This window comes from Halictus rubicundus, chromosome 12 (genome assembly GCF_050948215.1).
Source record: "Halictus rubicundus isolate RS-2024b chromosome 12, iyHalRubi1_principal, whole genome shotgun sequence".
Lineage (NCBI taxonomy): Eukaryota > Metazoa > Arthropoda > Insecta > Hymenoptera > Halictidae > Halictus > Halictus rubicundus.
Window position 1 is genome coordinate 12552672 of NC_135160.1, and position 15595 is coordinate 12568266.

A 15595-nucleotide genomic window follows, 5' to 3' on the forward strand; every position below is an offset into this window, starting at 1 on the left:
GTGCAAATAAACTGGAGAATCCGGTAGCCGCCGGTTAGGCTAGCAGGGTTGTTTAACCGCCTCGCGACCCGGCCCGATCATATCTTGCAAACAGCACTCGAATCTCCTCAGATCCGTAGACTTCCTGCGAAAAGCTCCCCGGGGGAAAACGAAATCTGCCACAGCAAGTGGGCCTATTATTCTACTATTTGTTCGATTCGGTTCATTCGACGTGGTCTTAGCGGTAACTCTGTTTCTATTGCAAATAACAAATTACAATATGTGCAGTTTCTGGATTACTTTGAGAACCTCTGCTTGAAGGGTAATCGCTGCGAGATAAGATAGAGGAAAGGCTGGCAATATGCAGAATCGAAATTGTTTTCAACAAAGGATCCTCTCGGCGTTGCTTTCCGTGTTCAGGTTCTCCGACAAGTCAGTCACAGCTCTTCGACGGTGTTCCCGTCGGAAGAATTCGGCAATGATTCTGTTATTTAGGCGGATTCCAGAGCCGAGCTCTCCTGAATATCGCGAACGAGAAGCGTGCTCGCTCGCTCGCAGTCTGTAAAAATAAATCCGCCAGGTTGTTTCTGCGAGAGGGACTATTTTTGGACGTCCTGCGGACGCGAATGGCGGCGAGCGCGACGCGTCAGGATGTACCCTGCAGAAAACGGTTTCCAAGTTGGATGTATTTCCATCGTGGATCTCCTGTTGTGCCGTGCTCCGGCAGTTAGTTTTGACTCACGGGAATGCATCATCGGTCCGTTTAATTCGAGAAATAAAACGTCGCCGGGGGTGGGGGAGGGGGGGGGGAGCGAACGCGTTACGTAAATTTCGCGCGAGCCAACTCCCGAACGTTATAGACTGCGCGTAGCTGATCGACGACGCGAATTCTTAACGAGTCGAGAGACCTCGATGACGGAGAGGCTCGGGTCTCGTTCGGGCCGGGAGTTATTTTAAGGAAAGAACGAATTTCGGACGGAAGTTGGACGATTCGGTCCTCGGGGAGATCGGTGCCATTGAAACGGGTTGTTGAAGCGAAAAATTCTCTGCTCGTGTCTTGAAAACGTGTACAAACCTTCGGGACGATTTGTCGAGCTATCGTTTCACGCGAAATTCCCGAAAATTCCGCTATTTTTGCAAGTTGTCGTCCCCTGGAGCTGAGAGGTTGTCATAAGGGGGTTGATAGTGCCAGGGGGTTGATGTCACAGGGAATTCTCGTTACGAGTCAGTCGCGGCGTTCTGGTGACTGACTCTTAGACGAGATCTGAGCGTCGCATTCGAAGTACACAGGGCACGCTGGAAACCTAAGAGTCATATCCGTCTACAAGTCATAAAAGTATATGACTACTGAGCGATAGTGACAAGAAGATTGAGAAAATGTCTTTCTCCGATACAATTTTGCACGTAGTTCCACTGACTCCAAATTGTAAGGTTGACACTGACTCGTAATGAGCATTCACTGTAGTTTGCTAGACCACAACCTCGCTCGCGACCGGTAACACATCCAAAAGAAGTACGATTCGGTAACTCTGCGCGCCGCACAGTGGTGCCAAATGGCCAAAAAGCGGCAAAAGATCTGTAAAAACGAAACTATCCAACGAATTTGTTTGAAAATTTGTGGAGAGATAGCCACAGGTACAACGCTTGTTTGGCAAAACAAATTTTTGTAAACAGTTGTTAACATTCAGTAATATGGGCTAATCGAAAATCTCTGTTTTCTGCCCATTTTTTATTGCCGCTTTTTGGCCATTTGGCACCACTGTGCGCCGCTCCGCCGAGTAAAAATTTGCAGACGATGCTCCAGTGGGCTCCGAGCCTATTACCCTAAGTTTCTAGCAGTTTATCCCATTGCAGGTTCGCTTGTATCTCGTCCAGGCGCCTAGAGGGATAATCGTGCGTTTCAACGAAATGGAAACCTTCCCCGAAAATTGTCCGCGTTGCTTTCAAGCGTGACCCGAGCCTGCGGAGTACGACGAAGAGTCCCCCGGAGCTAATGTCCCTGGGCGAGGGAGGGAGAGGGGGGAGGGAGAGGGTGCTCTCGTCCAAGTGGGTTTTACGAGCGAGAGAACGCGCTTTCAAAGAGCGTAGGTACCAGCAGGCTCGTTAAACCAATATTAGGGGTTTCTTAGACCCCCTCGGGATCTTTTCGACACCTCGGGGCTGCGCCAGCAGGTACCTGTTTACGGCGGCGACCGTGCTTAAAGCATCCTTCACACCATACCGAAAGGTACCAGCAGATCCGGCATTGTTTGCCACCGGCCAAGGGATAGCCCTCGCCGTTGGCAAATTTGTAGACCCCCTCCTTGTCCTCCTGGAAATCTGACCCTTCGGGACGACAGATTTCGTTTCTCTTTCCCGAGTTTCCCGGCCCTCGGGAAAACTGACGTTGTCGCTGTCGGGGGTTGCAAGTAGAGTCGATCCGTACTTTTTTACCCTCTATATTTTACTATTATATTTATAAGACAGTTATCTATGTTTTTATTTATTTATTACGCATTAGGCCAGAACTGGCCTATCAGCGGACATACATAAAGTGAACGTAGTGCTGATAATAAATAACAGACAATATGTCTGTCAGACATATTCAGGTACCAACATTACCATCATATCACAATATAGGCTGGAAGCTTATCGACTAAAATAATTCCTATTACATCAATTATTCCGCATACATTCAAAACATATTGACCTAAGACTAATTAAATATAAAATTGGAAATGTCACTTCTACATCTAATCAAATAATTCGTATAACATAATGCAAAACTGCGTACACCCATAAGCGCACGAAAACACATACATACATCCGCATTTGTAAAAACATACTCTTACTAACTAACTAATTAACAACTATAAAGAGACTAACTCACTTGTTTCTCTGTAAACAACGATTTTCTCCTTTATTTATTACGCGATATTACAACAGTTCTCTACACTATGTACAATCTTACCTGTAAACATCGAAACGACATTTAAAGTTTACTCTACATCTCACTTCTTTATTTATACTTTTATTACTGTCTCAATTTATGAGCACTATATCGTAATCCTCTATCTATCTCTCTCTTTCTCCTCGTCCTTCTTTCTAACAGTCGACAATCCACAACCTATGCTTTACAACGCGCGAAGCGCGGTAAAATTTGAATTCAAGAAATACCATTTCTTTACACATTATACAGGGTGGGTCGCCACGTTTTGCCATCTAGATTTACGTGATTATTATTACGCATAGCAAACAACGTTTCAGGTGAAGTTGAATGGTTTTGAGAGTGGCACATTCTGATGGTACATTTTTTTGTAGGTGGACGTGTAAAGGACATATGAAGGTCATTGTGTAAAAAAATCATTAGTTTAGGAAATATTTTAATTCTAATTCGTTAGGAAATCTCGACTTTCTGGTCAATATTATGAATTCAGATACACTACGCAATGTTAGTGAGTCATTAACTTCTCGATTCAGAAAGTGTTCCGATGCAAATGGTCGCCACATTGAATCTTTTCTGTAAAGGGACACTACAATTAAAACATCCCCTAAACTAATAATTTCTTTTACCCAAATAGATTAATACCTTTTTGTAAAGAATACGAAGAAGCATCCACCGATGCAATCAAAAATATATGATTCCATTTAAAAATACATTAATGACCTTCACATGTCCTTTACACGTCCACCTACAAAAGAAATGTGCCATCAGAATGTGCCACTGTCAAAACCATTCAACTTCATCGGAAACATTGTTTCCTATGCGTAATAATAATGACGTGAATCTAGATGGCAAAATGTGGCGACCCACCCTGTATATGCTTAGCTGTGTGAAAGGGGGTCCGTCGCATAGTGGTTTCAACGAGTTCGGATATTTTTCTGTTCGAGGCGACGTTATGGGTGCCGTATATCGGGCAGCGAGCACTAAGTTTGCAATTCGGCGACATTTCGAGGGTCGTGAATCTGTCGTCGGCGATCAGGAATTCGCATGGTCGCGGTGAATCATCCGTGTCGGAGTCACGGGTCCGTTCATTGGCACCGGTCTCGATAGCCGTCGACATTAGCGCCGGTTTCGAGGGCGGAACAAAAGAAATTGGAACGCGCCACAGCATCGCCCCCCCCCCTCTCACTCTCTCTCTCTCTCTCGCCTCCCCTAACACCCTCGCGGAATCATTATATCGCAAGTTTCCCTGGCAGGGAGCACCGATTCTCGTGCGTCAGCGACGAGGCGAGAACGCGCGATCAGGATGCCAAGTCACATGTTGCGCGCGATTTTGGCATTGGCGGTTTCCCCCCACCCCATACCACCCTCTCCTAACCCCTCGCCTAACAGCTCGCCGAGGTCAGTTCCGTTCCTGTGATCGACCAACCGCGAAATTCGCCACACTTCCTCGGATCCACCGGATGCGTAACTGTTCCTCGATCGCCGCGGGATCCGTCGGCCTTCCTTCTTTTTCGCTTATGCGAAACCGCGGCCAGCATTCTACAGTTATTCGCGGAACCGAAGCCAGAACGCGATTTCGACGATTCTACGCCAGCAGCCGACGATGAAATTTTGTAGATAGGTCTTCGGATGAACAGAGGAGCCTTTGGACTATCTTTGGAAGGTTGGAGGAATGCGTTTTGCGGGCAGAGGAACTAGAAGTTGATTCCAAGGTCCCTCTTCGCGGCAAATACGCTGCGGATGGAATACAATTATGATTAGACTGAGGATCTTTATGCGGGATAAAAATTGCGTGCATTGTGCAAAGCAGGAGCCAGAGAAAAATTTAATTGTTGCTTTGGAGATTCGAATCCGCTGAAACTGACACATTTTAGTAATTTTTTTTTACCTGTCCGCTGATTTAAATCGCCCTTACTCATTTTTGCCAATAACATCCGCAGTGTAGTTATGATAAACCTGGAAACCAGTCAAAATTGCTGTATCGTTATTCAAAATATTTTTCACATTATTAAATTTGTTTGTACTTAATAAATTACCAAACACTTCGGTATTGTACGAACAAATTGCAGCATTTTCGTAGATACAACATGAAAAAATATGTATGTATAGAAGGGAAATATTCTAGGTGGGAAGAAATGTTTCGTTTTGGAGTTAAAATATCTTCGAGTGCAAAGGGTTAGAACAATAGAGGGGCTAAGAGACTTATAATATAAGACTTGATATCTGTAGGTTATTATTTGACTCCCGTTTGTTGGATGAGGAATATTTTTTCATTTTGCTAGGTCGAGTCGCCGATAATTTTTGTTTTATGATCTAAAAACTTCTTCTTCGTTGCTGCTGGCGTAACTATGGCTCCTGGTAACAGGCAACTGCAGTTATTCGGAGAACCGAAGGCGAACTGCCTGCCATTCGCCAATTTTAAGGCTGCGATTACCAATGAGATCAAGTAGATGGGTAAATGATGGGTCTCCATCTGACTAGGAGACTTTGAGCCATCCTTGGAGGGTTACAAAGGCGGATCTTGTTGAGAGCGAGAGAGAGAGAGAGAGAGAGAGAGAGAGAGAGAGAGAGAGAGGGCCTGGACGGTGTTCCCAAGGTCCTTTTCCCGGTAGATGTTGGGTCGAATCGACAACAATTTCTTTCAGTGTTTATAATTCGCAAGCTTCAAGGTAGCAGTTACCAATGAGATCAAATAGGGGGGTAAATGATGGGTCTCCAGCAAACCGGAGGAAGCATTCTTGGAGGGTTCGAAGGTTAAAAATTGTAGAAGGTGGGCTTGGAGGTTGTTCTTAACACTAGATTTACGGGACCCGTCAAAATGACGGATTCTAGTATTTTTAAATTTATTAGACACTGATTTCATACCGGGTGATAAGCATAATTCTATGTCAACGTTAAAATATGCAATGATATTTCTACCAATTGCTGCAAGTTCTGCTACTTTAGATTTTTATAAAGATCTAAACAATGGTGGCTTATCATATGGAAAATAGTATTTTTAAATTGCGAATATTCAGATTGTAAAGATGTATCCATGAGCAATAATTTCACAAATTGATTTCTTTGGGTTTATTTCATTAAAAAAAAAAATGGCTACAAACTTTGATCGATACACTGATGTCATTTTTATAAAGTAATGTAAAATAGTCATTTTTAGTGCTCCGTAAACCTAGTGTTAAATTCCCTTTCGTGGTGTAAATCTTTTCTTTTCATGTACATGATCCTCAAGTTTTAATTTCAAGTAGTATACATTAATGTCAACTAGCTGAAATCCTTCATCCTCAGTAAAGAAAGCAGCTGCACTTTGGCTCCCATTTCTCGAGATTGCTGAAGAAGTGTATTCAACAGGAAGATCCGCAGTCTAGAAACCATAAATGTCAAACGTCTCGTCGTTTATGCGCGCGTATAGCCCGCGCGGCGGGGATGAAAGGGAGTTAAAAGGCTTTGTTTACCTTATCGCGGCCAAATCGGCTAGGAACGACAGCTAGCATCGGGTTTCCTCGGGGCGCAGAGCGGGGGCTGGCGTCTGCAATTTCGATCGCATAAATATATAATCGTTGCGCAACAAGGAATGCATACCCTGGGTCTCGTGAGGTGTGCGAGCGCGTCAGGTGTGCGGGCTCGTCAGGTGTGCGATCGTCGCGTCTGCGGTCAGGCGTGTCCACGTGTCCTGGCGATCGGTAAACAAACACGTTTCGAGCGTCAGCGAACTATAAACAGCCTGAACGATCCACGAACCTCCGGCCATGTTTTTGCGAAGGAGGAGCGGCAAATCGGTGCTGTAACGATCGATCCTGTTTCAGACAACGTGTGCCTGCGACCTTGGTCCTTCGAGAGGGTGCCGAACAAGATGATTCGCGGTTTGGACAACGCGTTGATCTACACGACCACGAAGGAGGCTTGTCTCGCGGCCTGCTTGAACGAGCATCGATTCACCTGCCGATCCGTCGAGTACAACTACGTGACCTTGCAATGTCACCTGAGCGACTCCGATCGACGAACCACGATACAGTACGTGCAGTTCGTCGACGCCCAGGGCGTGGATTACTTCGAGAACCTCTGCTTGAAAGGTAATCAGCGAGACGAAACAGAGAAAATATTATTTTTTAATCTAGAAATTCTCATGATCGAAAAAATAGAAAAAATCAAGTTTAGAAATTTAAGGTATTTCACGTGGAAGTCGCGCTGAACACAATTTGTGTAGCCTTATCAATAGTACAGTAGTAAATAGAATCATGTAGGTTCTCTCGCAGTATTTCTCTTATTTCTGACCTTGTATGACCTTTGGAAGTTATTCTGTTGCATACGAGAGAATTCGTCTTGACCCACGCTTCCATGTGACATTGAGAAACATATAGAATTCTTTTTAAAAGATTGAAGGTCACCTTGGTTTTATATACTGTGAGTTCTTCCTCTTCCAGTTTTTCTTTTAAATACTTACTAATTACAACGCTGGTCCAATTTACCGCGAACACCTAGTACATGGAGGAGGGAATATTTGATGAACGGTTTCTGAATTCGATCGTTCGATTAATTGCAGGAAAAGAGGCTTGCAAGTCGCAGCGGGTCTTCCAGATCCCGAGGATCGGCGTGGCCGACGACAAGGTCGCGCAGTACGCGGGCTTGCATTATTATACCGACAAGGAGCTGCAGGTCCAGAGTGAATCGGCTTGCAGATTGGCCTGCGAGATCGAGAACGAATTCCTCTGCAGATCGTTCCTCTACCGAGGCGCCCCTCAGGAAGCGGCTTACAACTGCCAGCTGTTCCATCTGGACCACTGGACTCTTCCCGACGGACCCTCTACGTACCTGAACGCTGAGAGACCTCTGATCGATAACGGGGAGAGGGTCGGGACCTACTTCGAGAACTACTGCGAGAGTGAGTAGTCGAAAAGTCGGACGCAAGTGCAGTCATCGACGTCAATTCTTCGAATTGTTAAAAATCTTACCACAATCGTCGCTTCCAGAGGTTGGCGGACCAATGGCTGATCCACTTCCGGTGGTGTTCGAGACCACGGAGGATCCTACGATCAACAATCTTACCAGAAACGACATAAACTGCGACAAGACTGGCACCTGCTACGACGGTGAGTACATTTGCGAGATTTGCACCCCCTGGCAACTGAGAAGAGCAGATGTTGAAGTTGCGTAAGCCACTGACGTCACCCTTTCAACGTGGATGGTCTACGAAAAGAAATAGTTAGCTATTAACACTAGATATACGGGACCCGTCAAAGTGACGGATTCTAATATTTTTAATTTACGAATATGGTAAAGATGCGTCCATGAGGAATTATTTAACAAATTGATTTCTTTGGGTATATATCATTTAAAAAGTGGCTACAAATTTCGATGGATACGTTCATGTTATTTTCATAAAGTAATGTAAAATAGTCACTTTTAGTGCTCCGTAAACCTGGCGTTAAAGTGAAAATGACCAGGTACGCTGCTTCTTCAACAATGCATCTCTCTGAAGAAGTAAGAAAATAAACGAGTTATGCTCGCTGTTGAGTTCGTATTAAACAAAAAGTTCGTCTAACGTCATCGCAAGCTCCGACTGCTCCGACGATCATTTTTACGAACGGCTGGTTAGCTAGACTTAATTAAGGAGGAATGTGCAATGTGCAACTCGGTTGCAGTGTCTGTGGACTGCAAGGACACGCGGATCGCGGTGCAGGTGCGCACGAACAAGCCTTTCAACGGTCGTATCTACGCGCTGGGAAGATCGGAAACGTGCAACATCGACGTGATCAACAGTGACCTCTTCAGGCTCGACCTGACGATGAGCGGCCAGGACTGCAACACCCAGAGCGTGGTAAGCGGACGAGATTGCGCTAGATATTCGCACTGATATCACTGTCACCTGTAAACCACCTGTTTCGCACGAGCCCCTAAACTCAGCTCAAACACTCTGTTCACCATGGCAGCGTGACGGTTTTCAGACTGGCATCTACTCGAACACGGTCGTCCTTCAACACCATTCCGTGGTGATGACCAAGGCCGATAAGATATACAAGGTGAAGTGCACCTACGACATGTCCTCGAAGAACATCACCTTTGGGATGATGCCTGTCAGGGACCCGGAAATGATCAGCATCACCAGCGCGCCGGAAGCCCCTCCACCAAGGATCCGCATTCTCGACAGCAGGTCCAGGGAGGTCGAGACCGTTCGCATCGGAGACAAGCTCACCTTCAGAATCGAAATCCCGGAAGACAGTGAGTTTCCGCGCGCTCTCTTTGTTCCGAGTAGCCGGTCGACGAGCATACGAAACAAATGATCGATTCACGTCTCTTTATACAGCTCCCTACGGCATATTCGCCCGCAGCTGCGTCGCCATGGCCAAGGACTCCAAGAGCACCTTCCAGATCATCGACGACGAAGGGTCAGTCGTTTACATCCGAACAATAATTCGTTTCTAAGCCCGGTAACCTGTCCTCTCTTGACCGTTCGGCATCCAATCATTTTTCCTCTCTTCATCTTCTGTTAAAGATCTTAGTCCACACACCGGGTTGGTTCGGACACCGTTTACCTCTTGCACTAAACGGTTAACAGATATATGAAATAGTGCTTCAACAAGTACTTCACATTTTAAATTCCCCGGGGCTTTTTTAAATCAATCAGTTTTGTACTTCCATTGATGAACGAGGGCTGAAGTAGGATCTCTCGGACTGTTTCAGATGCCCGAAGGATCCAGTGATCTTCCCCAGCTTCACACCGGACGGAAACGCGCTGCAGTCCGTCTACGAGGCGTTCAGATTCACCGAGTCCTACGGCGTGATCTTCCAGTGCAACGTCAAGTACTGTCTAGGACCCTGCGAGCCGGTAATTAAAGAAAATGAAGAACGAACGGTAAAAGTATTCGCGGAGGATTAACGATGGACTTGCGATTGATTGCAGGCTGTCTGCGAATGGGGACGCGAATCGGTAGAGTCCTGGGGCAAGAGACGTCGAAGGAGCGTCTCGAACACGACGGCGGAGAAGGCGGAGGACATGACGTTGTCCCAGGAGATTCTGGTCCTCGATTTCGGAGACGAGAAGCAGTCGGCCTTCCTGAAGAGCGACTCCAGCATAGACTTCAACGAAGCCGGTAATTATCACATGAGACAGAAGATGTTCGGAGCTGATCCTGTAGCAGAGGAAGGTCCTTGAAGAGTGGTCGCTGGGCGAAAGTTTCAAGTAGTACTGAAAAGGAAAATTCTCTGATGCCATAGTCTAGGTAGATGATGATAGTCTAGGCATGAGGATAGAGGATAGGATAGGATAGAGGACAGGATAGGATAGAGGATAGGATAGGACAGAGGATAGGATTGGATAGAGTATACTATAGGATGGAGGATATTATAGGATAGAGGGTAGGGTAGGATAGAGGATAGGATAGGATAGAGTATGTGATAGGATAGAGGACAGGATAGGATAGAGGATAGGATAGGACAGAGGGTAGGATAGGACAGAGTATGGGATAGGATTGGATAAAGGATAGGGTAGGATGGAGGATAGGATAGGATAGAGGATAGGATAGAAGATTGGATAGGATAGAGGATGCGTTTCCTTGACAAAAATTGGCTACAGCTCTTGCAGCTAAAGAAGGTCCCCCAAAGCAATGCGAAAACGATTCCTGAAAACTGAATGTCCCGATGACATATATCCTGTACTAGAGGATAATCTTCCAGACAAAACCCTGCCGCAAATGGTGCAGCACAGAGGGCTCCTCTAAAAACGATTGGTTACGTAGACAAAACTGTCCTGGTGACATACATCCTGTACCAGAGGATAATCTTCTAAAACGACGCGTTCCCTGCGCAAAAATTACACACAGTTCCTGAAATCCCTGAAACGATACGCTAGGTGGACGAAATATTTCCCAGAAAAAACTTGTTAGCTAGAGTTTCCGCAGCAAATGAGAATTCTCTGAAACGACGCGTCCCCTAGACAAGATCCTGCCACGAATCCTGCAGCAAGGATAAATCCGATACGTTTTCCAGATAAAACGGTGACCATAGTGGAGCCCTGCCCGACCAAGACGTCCGTGCTGATGCTCGGAGTAACCTGCGCCCTGCTGGTCCTCATCTACATCTCCACGATCTTCTGCTACTACATGAAGAAGTGGATGTCGCCTCACAAGATGATGCCTTGAGGACCGTACCTATCGCGCTCGAATTCGTGAGGAGGGTTCGGAGGGTATAAGGACCTCCGAAAAAAAAAAAAAAAAAAAGAAATCGGGTCGGGATCGATCGCGACGAACCCGAAGAGACTGTCGCGCGTTCGCCTGAGCAAATCCGGGCTCTGCTCAATCAAGTTCATCGTCGAAGTCGATTTGCTCAGGCGAACCGCCCCCGGCAATTATAAACATTGTCTTTCTTTTTTCTCTCTCTCTCTCTCTCTCTCTCTCTCTCTCTCTCTCTTTTGTCGTCGGGTTCGTCGCGAACGCTCGTCGTCGTTCATAGAGGGAAATTGTCGATTTGCGGCGACAGAAAAATTGGAATTCTGCGACGGGGCAAAAGGAAAAATGTCGCCGTAAGGGTCGCGTCTTCGGCTTCGATGAAAGGATCGAAGCGAGAGCTCGCGATAGCCCGATTGCGCAACGCTGTCGATGAGACCTTTTCGTCGAATGATATGAAGACCGCACTCATTATAGAACACTTTAAATAGAATTTCACGCGGACATGCGACATTACTGGTCGCGGGTGACGAGTATCACGAGGCGTGCCGCTTGTGCAACGTCTCGCGACGGGGAATAGTTTAAAACACACCTCCACTCTACTCATACACGCGTCGTACGACGCGCATACACGAACACATACGCATATTATACGTGCATAAGTTAGACACGAGGCAGAAATCGCGGAGGATCGATTTTCGCGGACGGTGACACACACACACACACACATACACACAGGTGACCCGCACACGGCACGCTCAGAATACATATTTTGTTACTGGGTACAGTGCTCTCTCACACATTATGCATTTTACGTCTAATTCATTTCACACTCGTTTATACATAATATTTATCGTGCATACTCGGATCTTATAGATCGCATAAGGGGACGAATTGATAGTGGGGATCTTGAGTGCAATATTTCCGATCGGTTTTGCTCGAGGACATACGCGAATCATAGTCCGCGTTCTTCGAAAGGGGATGGGAAAAGTCTTGTCTCTCGGAGGGCGGACTGCGAGGGCGAACGAATCGACGAACAGAGATCCGTGTTCGGTTCAGAGTGGGATCATTCCGAAACCGAGCATCGTCGGCCAGGTGAAAAGCTGTTCCTCGATCCCGTGGATCGTTTCTCGGCGATCGGGAACAGCGACGGGCGACCAGCGTTGTAATAGGTACACATTTTACTTTATTTAAGGTCATCTTAGACACAGCTAACTGTCTTATCCCTGATGGGCTACTTCTGATCGGGTTGCAAAGAGTGCAAAAGTGGAGAGCCGGGGGGCCCCGTTCCGTGGCCATGTGGCGCACGGCCCTGGCTGCCTACATTTTTATTATTTTTCCATTTTTTTTTTTTTTTCGTTCAACTCCACGGGAATCGACTTGTAACCTGTATCAAGACTAGCGATATTTAAAGGTTCACGCTTCACTAACGTCTCTAACGATACAACCTAGCGTTTAAGGTAGGAAATAAGCGGAGCATGGAAGCATAGGATAAAAGAGAGCAAGAGAACAGGCGAATGGGGAGGGGGAGAACGTGTATCTCTGTTTGCGCGCGATCTGCAAAGCCGTTTCGATCTCTCGTGGTTACTGGTGCTTTTTAATCCATCGTTTCAAAACGTTTTTCCTTTCTTTCGATCGCGACGAATGCTTCGATCTTTCGTTGGACGCGCGAATCGCCGATCGATCCGCGCCGGGAACACCTGGAAACTCCGATTCGATCGAGAAGTGCCAGCTCCAAGAAACAAGCCTAATGCTCGAACCCTTCGATCTTTTATTCGGGGACGTTAATTTTTTGGGAGACCTATCGATTATTTCAGAGTCGTTTCGTATGCAGTTTCTGTACTTGCAGTTTTAATGTTGCGTTTCGAAGACCTTCCTTTCAGTAATTATGTCTGATAAAGTTGTCAGGTTGTTTCGAAAATTTTTTGGGGCTGGATGGCGTATCTTCGTTTCCAATGTTGGCCTTCTTCGTCAACTGTTCCCGGCTGCGTGTATTGACACGGCAATTGGATTTATGGGAAGAGTCAGCCTGCCGAGGGTGGAAAACGAACGAACGAAGTGTATATATTACTGGACCGTAGTAGGTACTGAAATGGAGACACGTATACAAGCATCAATATCACATGTATCCGTACTCTATTTATGTAAGCGAAAGTTTAAACAATTAAACTGAACGAACAAATTCGACAAACTCGAGCCCGTCCATCCTACTCCACACCATACCCTGCGTTTTCTGTCACAGGAGCGAAAGCGTCCGATTGTATTTCTAACAATTTTTAGAAACTTTCCAGGCTTTGAAAATACTTCAACCATTGCAAGATCACTCGTGTTGGTCAAATCTAGTATTAACACTAAACCTACCGAGCCTTAAAAATAACTGATACATGTTCCCTTGTGAAAATTACACGATTGAATTCATTTGGATTTTGTGCGGTTATTACGCGTGCTCTACTAAATATATTTATTTAATCATTCCGCACGATAGCATCTTCATAATTTCAGTAATTGTAAAATGAAAACTCTGGAACCGGTCATTATGACCGGAGGTGGTAGGTTTAGTGTTAAGTCATCCCCTAAATTGTGTCGCTTCTAAATATCATTCTAAGCGCTTCGTTTATGCATTTTAGCCTGACAAGATAACTCTTGAAGATACGAAGTTTCTGCAAAAATATAGTCTAAACGAAATACTGACTGTTCCCATCTGTAAAGTGCTATAACAAGTTTTTAGTTGTTAGTTCTGCTCCGTCAAAAAATAATATGAAGCTTATTACATCCCCGCAATTTGTACTGAAAATGGTAGGTAATATCCGACAGAAATTTTCTTGCCCCCAATTTGTTAATAATCAAATAAGCTACGAAGACAATTGAGACGAATTAATTGGTACATCAACGAAGATCCGGAGCAGGAGGTGGGACAAAGAAATATTGTCTTGCAACGCGGAAGAAATTATAGAAATTTGTAAAGGATCGATGATCGATCAAGATCCCCTGTACCGATTTTCCCGAACGGGAATCGAACGGAAACGATTGGTCGGCGGCCAAACGCGGGGTCGTCTAGCACTTATGATTAATTGATCCGCGCTCGTGCTCAGGTCGCACGTGTGCACATTTATTGTTGCGGCGGTTATTAATATGAATCACTTGATACAATTGCGGTTTGGAGATTGGTCAGTTGACTCTAGATAAAAATAATTGCAGCGTCTTCGTTTTAAAAATAGAACGCGGCTGTACTGTTGCGTCCGATCGTCTGAGAGTGTACGTTTTAAGCCGGTCTTAAAATTAACACGGATCGTTGATCGATTTCTCCGATAGCTGCCAATCCCGGCCTAACGGGTGGGGGGGGGGAGAAAAATAAATGAAACACGCGGCTCGTGTTTGCGCGCGTGATACGGCCGAACGATAAAAAAGAAAAGAAAAAAACGCAACGGACCCGGCTAATTGGTAATACGCCGGTGCATTTCTGTAAATCGTGCGTCTTCGATGACGCGTCCGGCGTGCCTCGACGAGGTTTCAAAGACTAGCGTTAATCGATAAGAAATTTAACGAGCTTAACTTCTCTCGACCCTCGAAGGCAACGGTTATCTCGCCGATAAATACTTTCGAGCGCGCTCGTCGAAAGACGTTTTGCAATAGCAATGAAAACGACTGAATCATTTTCAACGGCCGGCAAGCCGAGCCCGCCGCAGCACACTATGGCCGCCGTTCCGTTTCACCAGCGAATTCACGGTAAATTCCATGTAGAATGATCGCGGGGCAATTTTGCGTTTACCGTTATCGTCGGGTCTTATCATTTCGCAACGGTTCGCCTGAAATTAATCGGAGCAAAGTATTCGAGAAAAATCGGCGTGACGTAAAACGGTAATTCCGACGGACACGCTGGGAAAACGGCGGGAGTGAGACAGAAATCGATTCGGTGCAACGATAGAGGCGCGCACGTGAACGCAAATCAGACAAGGAAATGACGAATACAGCTAAGAGATGAGAATAAGATCGACCATTAGCTCGAGAGAACTGAATTAATGGCTCCGAAGTGCGCGCGCGCGTGTGTCCATCTATGGACAGGACGATTAATGCACACCTTCCAGAAACTATCCTCTTGACAGAGGTCATTTGCATGCGGAATTCGGAGAAACAGTATCGGGTATTTCCAGAATTTTAGAATGCAGAGAAATCAATTAGCAGACTTCCAGAAAGTCATACGATTTCCATAGAATTTAGAATTTTATGATTTTTCAGAATTTCATGTATTTCGCGAGAAACTGAAATCTGAAGCGAGTGGTTGCCTTTCTGCAATCTGTTAATTCTCCAGCAAAATTTTTCATTTTTCTCTATTTATTTATTATTCCTCTGTTTTAAAATCCGAATTGTTCTAAAATGACCTCTATATTATTTCAGCAATGAGAACTACATTCACTCCTCGCTCTATTTTACATAGAAGTTTGACCTCACAAATATTAATCCATCAAAACAGATTTCTAAATTAGTCTGACAATAAGGGATCTACTGACACCTGTTTTGTACTGTACAGAGC

The 15595-nt window shown here is 45.5% G+C and overlaps 1 protein-coding gene and 1 long non-coding RNA gene across 2 annotated transcripts in view; both read left to right on the plus strand.

Annotated features, from left to right (window-relative positions):
- The window catches only part of Tyn (trynity), an 81934-nt gene extending 70699 nt beyond the window's left edge, over nt 1–11235 (plus strand). Inside the window, exons 4-12 of the mRNA XM_076798204.1 lie at nt 6709–6975; nt 7446–7784; nt 7873–7992; nt 8545–8720; nt 8848–9121; nt 9207–9288; nt 9584–9728; nt 9804–9993; nt 10889–11235. Coding sequence (XP_076654319.1) covers nt 6709–6975; nt 7446–7784; nt 7873–7992; nt 8545–8720; nt 8848–9121; nt 9207–9288; nt 9584–9728; nt 9804–9993; nt 10889–11040 — 1745 coding nt within the window. The 3' untranslated portion in view covers nt 11041–11235. The remainder of the gene's footprint in view (nt 1–6708; nt 6976–7445; nt 7785–7872; nt 7993–8544; nt 8721–8847; nt 9122–9206; nt 9289–9583; nt 9729–9803; nt 9994–10888) is intronic.
- Nucleotides 11236–11381: 146 nt separating this feature from the next.
- LOC143359891 (uncharacterized) lies at nt 11382–13246 on the plus strand. Its single transcript, XR_013083180.1, has 2 exons — nt 11382–12236; nt 12966–13246. It is a non-coding gene; the product is annotated as an uncharacterized LOC143359891 (long non-coding RNA).
- Nucleotides 13247–15595: the final 2349 nt, after the last annotated feature.